At 43.2% G+C, this 12,659-nt stretch overlaps 1 protein-coding gene across 9 annotated transcripts in view; it reads right to left on the bottom strand.

Annotated features, from left to right (window-relative positions):
• LOC118362911 (transmembrane protein 131-like) overlaps positions 1–12,659 on the bottom strand; it is a 99,546-nt gene that overhangs the window by 16,025 nt on the left and 70,862 nt on the right. For 4 of the 9 annotated variants that reach the window (XM_052486581.1, XM_052486579.1, XM_052486582.1 and 1 more), the window contains 9 exons: positions 7,203–7,308; positions 6,826–6,970; positions 6,292–6,465; positions 4,207–4,276; positions 3,969–4,110; positions 3,692–3,761; positions 3,316–3,425; positions 2,694–2,763; positions 838–888 (listed from right to left, as the gene is read on the bottom strand). In XM_052486581.1, coding sequence (XP_052342541.1) covers positions 838–888; positions 2,694–2,763; positions 3,316–3,425; positions 3,692–3,761; positions 3,969–4,110; positions 4,207–4,276; positions 6,292–6,465; positions 6,826–6,970; positions 7,203–7,308 — 938 coding nt within the window. The remainder of the gene's footprint in view (positions 1–837; positions 889–2,693; positions 2,764–3,315; positions 3,426–3,691; positions 3,762–3,968; positions 4,111–4,206; positions 4,277–6,291; positions 6,466–6,825; positions 6,971–7,202; positions 7,309–12,659) is intronic. The other 5 variants (XM_052486578.1, XM_035743636.2, XM_052486577.1 and 2 more) reach the window with 5 other exon arrangements.

Below are 12,659 nucleotides of genomic sequence, written 5' to 3'. Positions count from 1 at the left end.
AACTGCAGTCTCCTGGACAGCTGAAAAACGTCTGGGTTTGTCTGTATCAGGCATATCAAGAGTAGGAGTGCTGATTTAGGATCAGGTCTTGCCTGTCCATGAAACCTTATTCATTTTGATCTAAAAGGGCTGAGACGCTTGGCTTTCATTCTCCACTAATCATGGACCGATTCAGACCTGGGACACCAGGTGAGAGGCTAATGATTGACGACCGCATTGGTTTCCCATAACTAGAGCAGGGTATCTCATTCCCTAGGAGTGGATTGAACAAATCTGAGCTGGAGTGTCAAAAGAAAGGAATTACTAAAACACATGCATCAAAATGCAATAGGACCAAAGAATAATGCAAAAAAAAAAGGCAGGAAATGTCCGCTCAATGTTTGCCACAAGGCTGGTGACTTAGCTAGCGATCCACCATAGGTCAATAAAATACCACACTTGGGAGCAGCAAACATTTCCTGTCATTTCATTGTAATGGGGTGGGGTGAAGTTTCCCCTAGGTACAAATCTAGGATCAGCTTCCCCTCCGCCAGTCCTAACCTTAACCATTAATGGGGGAAATGTGAAACTGACCCAAGATCTGCATCTAGGGGCAACAACACCCTACACTAAGGCTTGGAATTGCCAGGGACCTCACGATACGATATTATCAGGATACACAGTACAGTGCATTCGGAAAGTATTCAGACCCCTTTCTCCACATTTTGTTACGTCACAGCCTTATTCTAAAATGGATCAAAATTATTTTTTTCTCATCAATCTACACACAATACCCCATAACGCAAAAACAGGTTTTAGAAATGTTTGCAAATATCCTTTTTTTAAACATTTACATACATTTCCATTGATAATCCCTTGAGATGTTTCTACAACTTGATTGGAGGTCACCTGTGGTAAATTCAATTGATTGGACATGATTTGGAAAGGCACACACCTGTCTAAGGTCCCACAGTTGACAGTGCATGTCAGAGCAAAAACCAAGCAGAGGTTGAAGGGAATTGTCCGTAGAGCTCCGAGACAGGATTTCGTTGAGGCACAGGTCTGGGGAAGGGTATCAAAACATTTCTGCAGCATTGAAAGTCCCCGATAACACAGTGGCCTCCATCATTCTTAAATGGAGGTATGGAACCACCAAGACCCTTCCTAGAGCTGGCCGCCCAGCCAAACTGAGCAATTGGGGGAGAAGGGCCCGATGGTCACTCTGAAAGAGCTCCAGTGGCGATGGAAGAACCTTCCAGAAGGACAACCATCTCTGCAGCAATCCACCAAATCAGGCCTTTATGGTAGAGTGGCCAGGCGGAAGCCACTCTTCAGGAAAAGGCACATTATAGCTCACTTGGAGTTTCTCTGGTCTGATGAAACTGACTGCCAAGAATCACATCTGGGGGAAACCTGGCACCATGCCTACAGAGGTTCTTCCTGTAAAAGTTGCGCCGTACTGCAGCACACCTTGGAATTCTAGGGCACGTTATTTTAAGTATCAGCAATTGTTGCCATTAATGCTAGTTTGGCTGTACTAGAGAATTGAAGTAATAACATAGTATATGAGACTGATTTTAAGAAATTTGCTTATTTAATTTGCTTAATATTATGGTGTTTCTATTCCAAGAAAAACTAAATCCTCAGTGTTTCCGTTAGGAAAAATGGTGCTGTACAACGTGACCAGTCAGGAGTAGGCTACAGTACTAAGAGCAAAATAATCCTAATATTCCCACACCCTAATTGTAGTCTAACCAATACCCAAATGGAGATTCAGATTTTGCTTCTTTCTTCAATATGCTTTAAATGCCACAAATAATGGAACACACACAATTCTTAAAACTCTGAGAAGGGTAATAGGAGGTGATCTGCATATTTTCCTGATTAAATAAAGTTTAAATGAAAAAATATATATTAAACGGACATTCTTATTGCTATATTCCACGTTACTGTGCGTGTTTCGATTCTCTCTCTCTCACAAACACATACACGCTGTCTTGACCTCTGAATGCTTGACTATAAAAAGCCAACTGGCATTTACACCTAAGGTGCTGACCGGTTGCACCCAGAGGCCCCGGTGCACAACTGAGCAAGAGAACAAGTACATTAGAGTGTCTAGTTTGAAAAACAGACGCCTCACAAGTCTTCATCTGGCAGTTTCATTAAATAGTACCCGCATAACACCAGTCTCAACGTCAACAGTGAAGAGGCGACTCTGGGATGCTGGCCTTCTAGGCAGAGTTCCTCTGTCCAGTGTCTGTTCTTTTTCCCAACCAAATCTTTTATTTTTATTGGCCAGTCTGAGATACAGCTTTTTCTTGGCAACTCTGCTGAGAAAGCCAGCATCCTGGAGTCACCTCTTCACTGTTGACGTTGAGACTGGTGTTTTGCGGGTACTATTTAATGCCCCCTGGTGGTCAAACTAGGACTAACTAGCATTAATGGCAACAATGGCTGAAACTTAAATAAAGTGCCATAGAATTATGCAGCAGCCTGCCAGGTGTGCTGCAGTATGATGCAACTTTTAAAGGAAGAACTGCAGTACCTAGAAATTTATATATAAAATCAGCAAAAATAATATCTCTATACTCAACTGTATTGATCCCCCCCCCCATCCCTACCCTACACCTAATACATTAGAGCAGCCCAAGTCCCATAGTCAGACAGTAGAACAGACAACAAACTACATTTCCCAGAATGCACAGCATCCTTACCTTGTGCTCTGCAGGCAGCAGAGTGAACTCCGTAGTGCTGATATTGACAGAGAGGGAGCTGATGTTGAACCTGGAGAAACAGGTGAGAGAGTAAGTGGCCAAACAGTGAGACGCCTCATCAATAACACCTACAAGGGACGCTCAGAACTAACTGGTACGAAACTGCAATGTTAAAGGGGCAGTTCTATCTAAAATCAACTAATGTTTGTGTGAACTGTCCCTTTAAGGAGTGGGAAACTAAAGCGAAGGAATTTGTTATAATAGTCTGAAGTGACTTTCCACTCCTTTCATCTGCGCTGATCTCAAAACGCGTAGGATGGGTGAAAGCAATATTGTCCAGTTGTTTCACTTCAGTGCAGATGAAGGAAATGAGACGAGGACAGGAAGCCACAATAAACTATTGAAACCTACCCAAGGGAATGCATCTCGTGTGCAACTAATAATATATGCCATTTAGCTGACGCTTTTATCCAAAGCGACTTACAGTCATGTGTGCATACATTCTACGTATGGGTGGTCCCGGGAATCGAACCCACTACCCTGGCGTTACAAGCGCCATGCTCTACCAACTGAGCCACAGAAGGACCACTAATGGTGAGGGAAGGTGTTCTTGGGTTCGTACCATTTGGTGAGGAGGTCAAGGGCTTCCAGGGGGGCCGGGTACAGGGAGAGGGCTCGGATTTCCACATAGACCACAGAGGAGGAGGGGCTTTTCAGAGTCAGCAGCTTAACCTGGGGGAAAAGTTCAAAATATGTATTGTGCATTGACATTTGGTTTCCATGGCTCACAGCTGACATATAACATAACAAGACATTGCATTACACAGACAGCGTAATGGAAAAGCATACTGATGTTAAAAACGCAGATTGTAGAGCTACATTTTTTGTATTTTATTACAAAAATCAGAAGTCTTCAAACTGCTGAAGGTGAATTGTTGACTTTGTGTACCACAGAGCTATTCAACTATTAGTGTTTGATAAAAACATGTTTGGGTTACCTTGCTTTCATTGACAGGGACAGCACCAAAGTCTAGAGGGGACGAGGTCTCCGCTGGTAGTCTGGGCCACCTTCAGCGAACAGAAGACAATAGGAACTGTAAGTGTGTTGTGTGTGGCCCAATGTCATTATAAGTGATATGTGTTAGAGTGTTTAGATAATACTGAGTGAAGTGAAAAATGGTGTGTGTGTGTGGCCCACCCACCCTAATACGTGTGTGTATGTGTAGGAGTGACTAGACAGAGTAAAGGAGTGAAGTGAACAATTGTGTGTCTCACCTGCAGGGCAATTGGTCTTTGCGGATTTGCCAGTGAGCGCAGAGCTCCGAGACCAGTCTGCTGTCCAGCATCCAGGAGGAGGAGTCTGGGAGGAGAGAGCGCTGCCACTGGACACGACCTGGAAACACCCATACAACACAGCCTGAGTGGACCACACACCCGCACACATATCAGTCAAACACAGCAGAGACCAATGACTCATGCATATGCACGCCACAAGCGAGGGCGCACGTCTCACCTGATTCTGACAGTCTGAGAGGACATGGTCGGGCATACTCCCCCTCTGCTTCAAACACAACATTACCCTGCTGGAGAGGGAACACACAAACACACTCCCAGTTATTTTTGGCTGGAAGAATGTCATATCAATATAATGTTGTTTGACTGTGTCAGCTTGAAGAGAGAGTTTCCCTCTACAGAGTGGAGTGGTTGTGCAGGAAGAGTATTCTAATAAAAGGCTATTTATCTATCAAGACACACACACACACACACACACACACACACACACACACACACACACACAGCTTTTGGAAAGACCCCTTGACTTTTTCGACATTTTGTTACGGAGCCTTACTCTAAAATGTATTTAATTGTTTTTTTCCCCTCAAACTACACATAATACTGCATAATAACAAAGAAAAACAGGTTTTTAGACATTTTTGCAAATGTATAATTGTTTCAATAATGAAATATCACATTTACATAAGTATTCAGACCCTTTACTCAGTACTTTGTTGAAGCACCTTTGGCAGCGATTACAGCCTTGAATTTTCTTGGGTATGACGCTACAAGCAGAAGCGTCCCTGCACAGCTATTTTCAGGTCAAAGATGTTAGATCGGGTTCAAGACCGGGCTCTGGCTGGGCCACTCAAGGACATTTAGAGACTTGTCCCGAAAATTATCCTGCGTCGTCTTGGCTGTGTGCTTAGGGTCGTTGTCCTGTTGGAAGGTGAACCTTCACCCCAGTCTGAGGTCCTGAGTACTCTGGAGCAGGTTTTCATCAAGGAACTCTCTGTACTTTGTTCCGTTCATCTTCCCCTCAATCCTGACTAGTCTCCCAGTCCCTGCCGCTGAAAAACATACCCACAGCATGATGCTGCCACCACCATTTCTGGCAACGAATATGTAGCGAGGGCCAGCCGACTAGAGCATACAGGTCGCAGTGGTGGGTGGTATAAGGTGCTTTAGTAACAAAACGGATGGCACTGTGATAAACTGCATCCAGTTTGCTGAGTAGAGTATTGGAAGCTATTTTGTAGATGACGTCGCCAAAGTCGAGGATCGGTAGGATAGTCAGTTTTACTAGGGTAAGTTTGGCGGCGTGAGTGAAGGAGGCTTTGTTGCGGAATAGAAATCCGACTCTAGATTTGATTTTAGATTGGAGATGTTTGATATGAGTCTGGAAGGAGAGTTTACAGTCTAGCCAGACACCTAGGTACTTATAGATGTCCACATATTCTAGGTCGGAACCATCCAGGGTGGTGATGCTAGTCGGGCGTGCGGGTGCAGGCAGCGAACGGTTGAAAAGCATGCATTTGGTTTTACTAGCGTTTAAGAGCACGGAAGGAGTGTTGTATGGAATTGAAGCTTGTCTGTCATTGCCAACAAAGGGTATATAACAAAGTATTGAGATAAACTTTTGTTATTGACCAAATACTTATTTTCCACCATCATTTGCAAATAAATTCATTATAAATCCTACAATGTGATTTTCTGGATTTTTTTCCCTCATTTTGTCTGTCATAGTTGAAGTGTACCTATGATGAAAATTACAGGCCTCTCATCTTTTTAAATGGGAGAACTTGCACAATTGGTGGCTGACTAAATACTTTTTTGCCCCACTGTATGTATACACATATATATAAACACACACTGTACTGTACTATATCAGAACAAAGGTGTAAGTGAGCAGATGTTAAACATTAGTATAGAGATCAGAACAATGTACAGTAACAGTGTAAAGTGTGGTTATGAGTGCTGATCTAGGATCTGTCCATATAATCTTGTTCATTATGACCTAAAGGGCCAAACTGATCCTCGATCTTACTCTTTGTGGGCACGGCCCTGGTCCTGAAGTCCCAAAGAGGTGCACATCTTTGTTTTTGGCCAAGCACTACCTGATTACACGAATGAACTCATCATCAATCGTTTGATTAATGGAATCAGGCATGCAGTGCTAGGGCAAAAACATGCACTCCTTTCTTAAGAAATGCTGGTCTATCGAGTATGGAGGAGTGTGTATGCACAGTCATTTGGAGTGTTACCTTGGCCAGTGTGGAGTGTACATAATGTCTATGCAGACTGGCATCATTGGTAGTATTACCTTGGCTAGGGTGGAGTGAAAGTGGAGGGGTAGTTTCAGGGCCAGACACAAACCAGTGGTCAGAGAGAGGGTGGAGAGTAGGTTTAGGGGCAGGCTCCTGTTGAGGAGCTGCAGGGAGAGGATCCGCCAGCAGCCACCCTGGGGCACTGACACTGCCCCGCTGAAGTTGACCACCTTGACACACAGGGGACAGACGGTCAGCACGGACATACCGATAGTAGGATATTCAACTGTAACTACGTAGATCTCATTCTCTCATATTTTAACTAGAGACTGATTTCAACCTGGGAAACCAGGCCTGTGAAATGTTGAGAGGCCGAGTTGTGCGCCTGTACCAATCTGTATTTTTTTAAAACAAGGCAAACTACTTTTGCACATAGTTTTCGGGCTGAACTTTGACATTTCTATCGAGTTGACCTTCTGGTCGACTTCATTGCAATCTCAACGGAATTCATGGAACCACATTTGTATGATGTAGCTATCTTCTGAGATGCTCAGTGCAACTACAGAAAAAGACCACCCCTCCCCCCCTACCTTGAGTAAGCCCTGGGACTCCGGGGAGAGGATGGCATCCTGGACGGTGAGGGGGAAGTGGAGGATGTTGGTCAGCCACAGGTCCACGTGGTCTGCACCTTTCTGCCTCTGTCTCACCTGGAAGAGATTAGACAGCTCCAACCCCCTAGAGAGAGGAGGGACAACCATTTACATGTGGCCTATAAGAGTGAGAGGCACTCTGTCTCTTAAATTGTGTTGATACACATTCACTACATTTTCTAGTGATTTTTTGTTATCTGGATTTGATACTTTGTAAATACAAACTGAAAACAGAACATAAAAATCGTCTAACACACCTTGAGGGCAGAAAATACAATTGAAATCTCCATTTGAGCAGAGTATCTGTATGGTCTTACCTGTGTGTGCTGTGGAAGCCAGGGAAAGTGTTCACTGTGTGATTCCCCAGGACCAGTAGGCTAATATGACTGGAGCATCTTCTACCCTGACCTGGCAGAGACCCTGCTGAACACAGTCATAACATTGGATTTTAAAGGAGGAGGTTCCTCTCAGTAGATAGCAGTTACGTTCCGGGACAGTTGTATTTTTCATAGTGATAGCAGCTAACAACATATCTAGAGTGGCATAAATATAACATGTGCCTTCAGAAAGTATTCATACCTCTTGACTTATTACATAGTGTTACGGCCAAAATGTATTAAATATGTTTTTTTGTTTTTAGAGATCATTGCAAATGTACTGAAAATGAAATACAGTAATCTCTTTTACATAAGTATTCATACCCACGAGTCAATACTTCGTATACGCACGAACAAAATGTAAAATGGAGCCGGAGAAGAAGGCTGACATTCTACGTGTTCCCAACCGATCGTGTTTTTTGTTTGTTTATTTGCGTTGTTTGTAACTTTTTATTATAGTTTTTAAAAAACTTATTTTGTAGTTATTTTGCTGCTATCCTCTTTTATGACCGAAAATAACTTGTGGATATTAGGACTGAGATTACTCAGGCAGGCAGAATCCTTTTCTTCCCTTTAGCGAGTCTGACGAGCCCAACGCAAATGATATACTGCTTTCTCGGGAACAGGCCCAGGTCGTTGTGATTTGCGTGAAGAGGAGGCAGAGAAAAAGGGCCAGAGGGCGGGCTGCCTTCTGAGAATTGGTTGACGATTGAATAAACCCTCACTTCCTTATATTCTGCTAGCAAATGTGCAATCTTTGGAGAATAAAATTGATGAACTATGCAGATTACATTACCAACAGGACATTCAAAACTGTATAATCTTACATGTCACGGAGTCGTGGCTGAACATCAACACTATCAACATACTGGTTATACGCTGTACCGGCAGGATAGAACAGCGGCATCTGGTAAGACAAGAGGTGGTGGACTGTGTATTTTTGTAAATAACAGCTGGTGCACGATATCTAAGGAAGTCTCGACCTATTGCTCACCTGAGGTAGAGTACAGTGCCTTTGCGAAAGTATTCGGCCCCCTTGAACTTTGCGACCTTTTGCCACATTTCAGGCTTCAAACATAAAGATATAAAACTGTATTTTTTTGTGAAGAATCAACAACAAGTGGGACACAATCATGAAGTGGAACGACATTTATTGGATATTTCAAACTTTTTTAACAAATCAGAAACTGAAAAATTGGGCGTGCAAAATTATTCAGCCCCCTTAAGTTAATACTTTGTAGCTCCACCTTTTGCTGCGATTACAGCTGTAAGTCGCTTGGGGTATGTCTCTATCAGTTTTGCACATCGAGAGACTGAAATTTTTTCCCATTCCTCCTTGCAAAACAGCTCGAGCTCAGCGAGGTTGGATGGAGAGCATTTGTGAACAGCAGTTTTCAGTTCTTTCCACAGATTCTCGATTGGATTCAGGTCTGGACTTTGACTTGGCCATTCTAACACCTGGATATGTTTATTTTTGAACCATTCCATTGTAGATTTTGCTTTATGTTTTGGATCATTGTCTTGTTGGAAGACAAATCTCCGTCCCAGTCTCAGGTCTTTTGCAGACTCCATCAGGTTTTCTTCCAGAATGGTCCTGTATTTGGCTCCATCCATCTTCCCATCAATTTTAACCATCTTCCCTGTCCCTGCTGAAGAAAAGCAGGCCCAAACCATGATGCTGCCACCACCATGTTTGACAGTGGGGATGGTGTGTGCAGGGTGATGCGCTTTGTTGCTTTTACGCCAAACATACCATTTTGCATTGTTGCCAAAAAGTTCAATTTTGGTTTCATCTGACCAGAGCACCTTCTTCCACATGTTTGTTGTGTCTCCCAGATGGCTTGTGGCAAACTTTAAACAACACTTTTTATGGATATCTTTAAGAAATGGCTTTCTTCTTGCCACTTCCATAAAGGCCAGATTTGTGCAATATACGACTGATTGTTGTCCTATGGACAGAGTCTCCCACCTCAGCTGTAGATCTCTGCAGTTCATCCAGAGTGATCATGGGCCTCTTGGCTGCATCTCTGATCAGTCTTCTCCTTGTATGAGCTGAAAGTTTAGAGGGACGGCCAGGTCTTGGTAGATTTGCAGTGGTCTGATACTCCTTCCATTTCAATATTATCGCTTGCACAGTGCTCCTTGGTATGTTTAGAGCTTGGGAAATCTTTTTGTATCCAAATCCGGCTTTAAAATTCTTCACAACAGTATCTCGGACCTGCCTGGTGTGTTCCTTGTTCTTCATGATGCTCTCCGCGCTTTTAACGGACCTCTGAGACTATCACAGTGCAGGTGCATTTATACGGAGACTTGATTACACACAGGTGGATTGTATTTATCATCATTAGTCATTTAGGTCAACATTGGATCATTCAGAGATCCTCACTGAACTTCTGGAGAGAGTTTGCTGCACTTAAAGTAAAGGGGCTGAATAATTTTGCACGCCCAATTTTTCAGTTTTTGATTTGTTAAAAAAGTTTGAAATATCCAATAAATGTTGTTGCACTTCATGATTGTGTCCCACTTGTTGTTGATTCTTCACAAAAAAATACAGTTTTATATCTTTATGTTTGAAGCCTGAAATGTGGCAAAAGGTCGCAAAGTTCAAGGGGGCCGAATACTTTTGCAAGGCACTGTATCTCATGATAAGCTGTTGACCACACTATCTACCTTTTCTGTAGCTGTTTTACATAACACCACAGACTGAGGCTGTCACTAAGAGACAGCATTGAATGCTGTATTCTGTATTCCGCCATAAGCAAACAAGAAAAAGCTCACCCAGAGGCAGCGCTCTTAGTAGCCGGGAAACTTTAACGCAGGGAAACTTAGATCAGTTTTACCAAATTTCTATCAGCTTGTTAAACGTGCAACCAGAGGGAAAAATACTCTGGACTACCTTTACTCCACACACAGAGACTCATACAAAGCTCTCCCTCGCCCTCCATGGCAAATCTGACCAGTGACAAGATCAATAAAAAAGTGGTCAGATGAAGCAGATGCTAAGCTACAGGACTGTTTGGCCAGCACAGACTGGAACATGTTCTGGGTTTCTTCTCATGGCATTGAGGAGTACACCACATCAGTCATTGGCCTCATCAATAAGTGCATTGATGATGTCGGCCCCACAGTGATTATATGTACATACCCCAAACGGAAGCCATGGATTACAGGCAACATCCGCACTGAGCTAAATACTAGAGCTTGCGCTTTCAAGGAGCAGGATTCTAACCTGGAAGCTTATAAGAAATCCCGCTATGCCCTCTGATGAACCATCATTCAGGCAAAGCGTCAATAGAGGACCAAAATCAGCTGCACCATCGAGACCATCCTGACTGGTTGCATCACTGCCTGGTATGGCAACTCCTCCGCCTCTGACCGCAAGGCACTACAGAGGGTAGTGCGAACAGCCTAGTACATCACTGTGGCCAAGCTTCCTGCCACCCAGGACCTTTATACCAGGCGGTGTCAGAGGAAGGCCCTAAAAATTGTCAAAGACTCCAGCCACCCTAGTCATAGACTGTTCTCTCTGCTACCGCACGACAAGTGGTACCGGAGCACCAAGTCTAGGTCCAAGAGGCTTCAAAACAGCTTCTACCCCCAAGCTATAAGACTCCTGAACACCTAATCAAATGGCTACCCAGACTATTTGCATCCCCCCCTTTACGCCTCTGCTACTCTCTGTTGTTATCATCTATGCATAGTTACTTTAATAACTCTACCTACATGTACATATTACCTCAACTAACCGGTGCCCCCGCACATTGACTCTGTACCGGTACCTGCTTGTATATAGTCTCGCTATTGTTATTTTACTGCTGCTCTCTAATTACTTGTTACTTTTATTTCTTATTCTTATCCATATTTTTTTAAACTGCATTGTTGGATAAGGGCTCTTAAGTAAGCATTTCACTGTAAGGTCTACTACATCTGTTGTTTTCGGCGCATGTGAATAATACAATTTCATTTGATTACAGCTTTGAGTCGTCTTGGGTATGTCTGTATCAGCTTTACATATCTGGATTCTGGGATCTTCTCCCATTCTTCCATGCAGATTTTCTGAAGATTGGGAATGGAGGTGAACAGCAATCTTCAAGGCTTTCCACAGATATGCAATGGGATTCAAGTCTGGGCTTTGTCTGGGTCACTGAAGGACTTTCACATTCTTGTTCTGAAGCCATTCCAGTGTTGCTTTGGCTGTATGCTTGGGGTCATTGTCCTGTTAGAACGTACATCTTCGCCCCCAGTCCAAGGTAATTTGCACTATGAAGCAGGTTCTCATTCAGGATTTGCCTGTATTTGGCTACATTCATTGTTCCCCCTATCCTTACCAGTCTCCCATTCCCTGCCGCTGATAAGCATCCCCTTAGCATGATGCTGCCACCACCATGAATCACGGTAGTGATGAGCTGTGCCTGGTTTTATCCAGACATAGCGCTTTGCATCCAGGCCAAACAGTTCCCTTTTTGTCATCAGACCACAGAATCTTTTGCCTTCTTTTCAGTATTTCACGTGACTTTTTGCAAACTCCAGGCATGCTGTCATGTGCAGTTTTCTCAGGAGTGGTTTCCGTCCGGCAACTCTTCCAGAAAGCCTAGATTAGTGAAGTGCTGTAAAGACTGTTATCCTTCTGGCATATTCTCCCATCTCAGCCAAGGAACTCTGTAGTTCATTCGGTTCTTGGTCACCAAGGTCCTTCTTGCCCGGTTGCTCACACGGCCAACTGTAGGCAGAGTCTGGGTAGTTCCATATTTTTTCAGTTTCCCATTGATGGAGGACACACTCTAGAAATTATTTGATGTCCTTCTCCAGATATACATCTAATCACAATTCTCTCTGAGATCTAAGGACAGTTCCTTGGACTTCATTGTATAGTTTCTGCTCTGGCATGCACTGTCAACTAGGTTTGTGTGATATCCAGATTGTCATACCAACCTTGTGCCATACCTGGATATTCAGTAATACCGGCACTGAACACAAGGTGGCTATTTGTAAACCCAAAGGTTAGCAATGCTAACAAGTATATGTAAAATCCCATAGAGAATGCTAACTAAATGCTAATGAGTGCATAGCGAACATTTTATACATGATATCTAGCTGGCAAACATTTAGTTGTGAATTCCATACTGTAACTAGATGACCTGGTGTGTGCTGCACAACAGTGAGTGACTGAGGACTATCGGTAAGCTTCATAATAAAAGATCTTGTGACAGGTGAAATGGAAAATGCGATCTCCTAACATATTGCACAAGTTGACTGCAGGTATTTACATAAAAAGTAGCTACAAATATTCAAATGAATAAAAAAACTTGAAAGAACTATTTAACAATATTGAAAAATCATTCTGTGGCCATTTCCAAATACCCAGCTATATGGTATACAAAACTACTGTCAACTGTG

The sequence above is a fragment of the Oncorhynchus keta genome, chromosome 29, assembly GCF_023373465.1.
Source record: "Oncorhynchus keta strain PuntledgeMale-10-30-2019 chromosome 29, Oket_V2, whole genome shotgun sequence".
Taxonomy (NCBI): Eukaryota; Metazoa; Chordata; class Actinopteri; order Salmoniformes; family Salmonidae; genus Oncorhynchus; species Oncorhynchus keta.
This window is presented reverse-complemented; position numbering and strand designations above follow the sequence as displayed.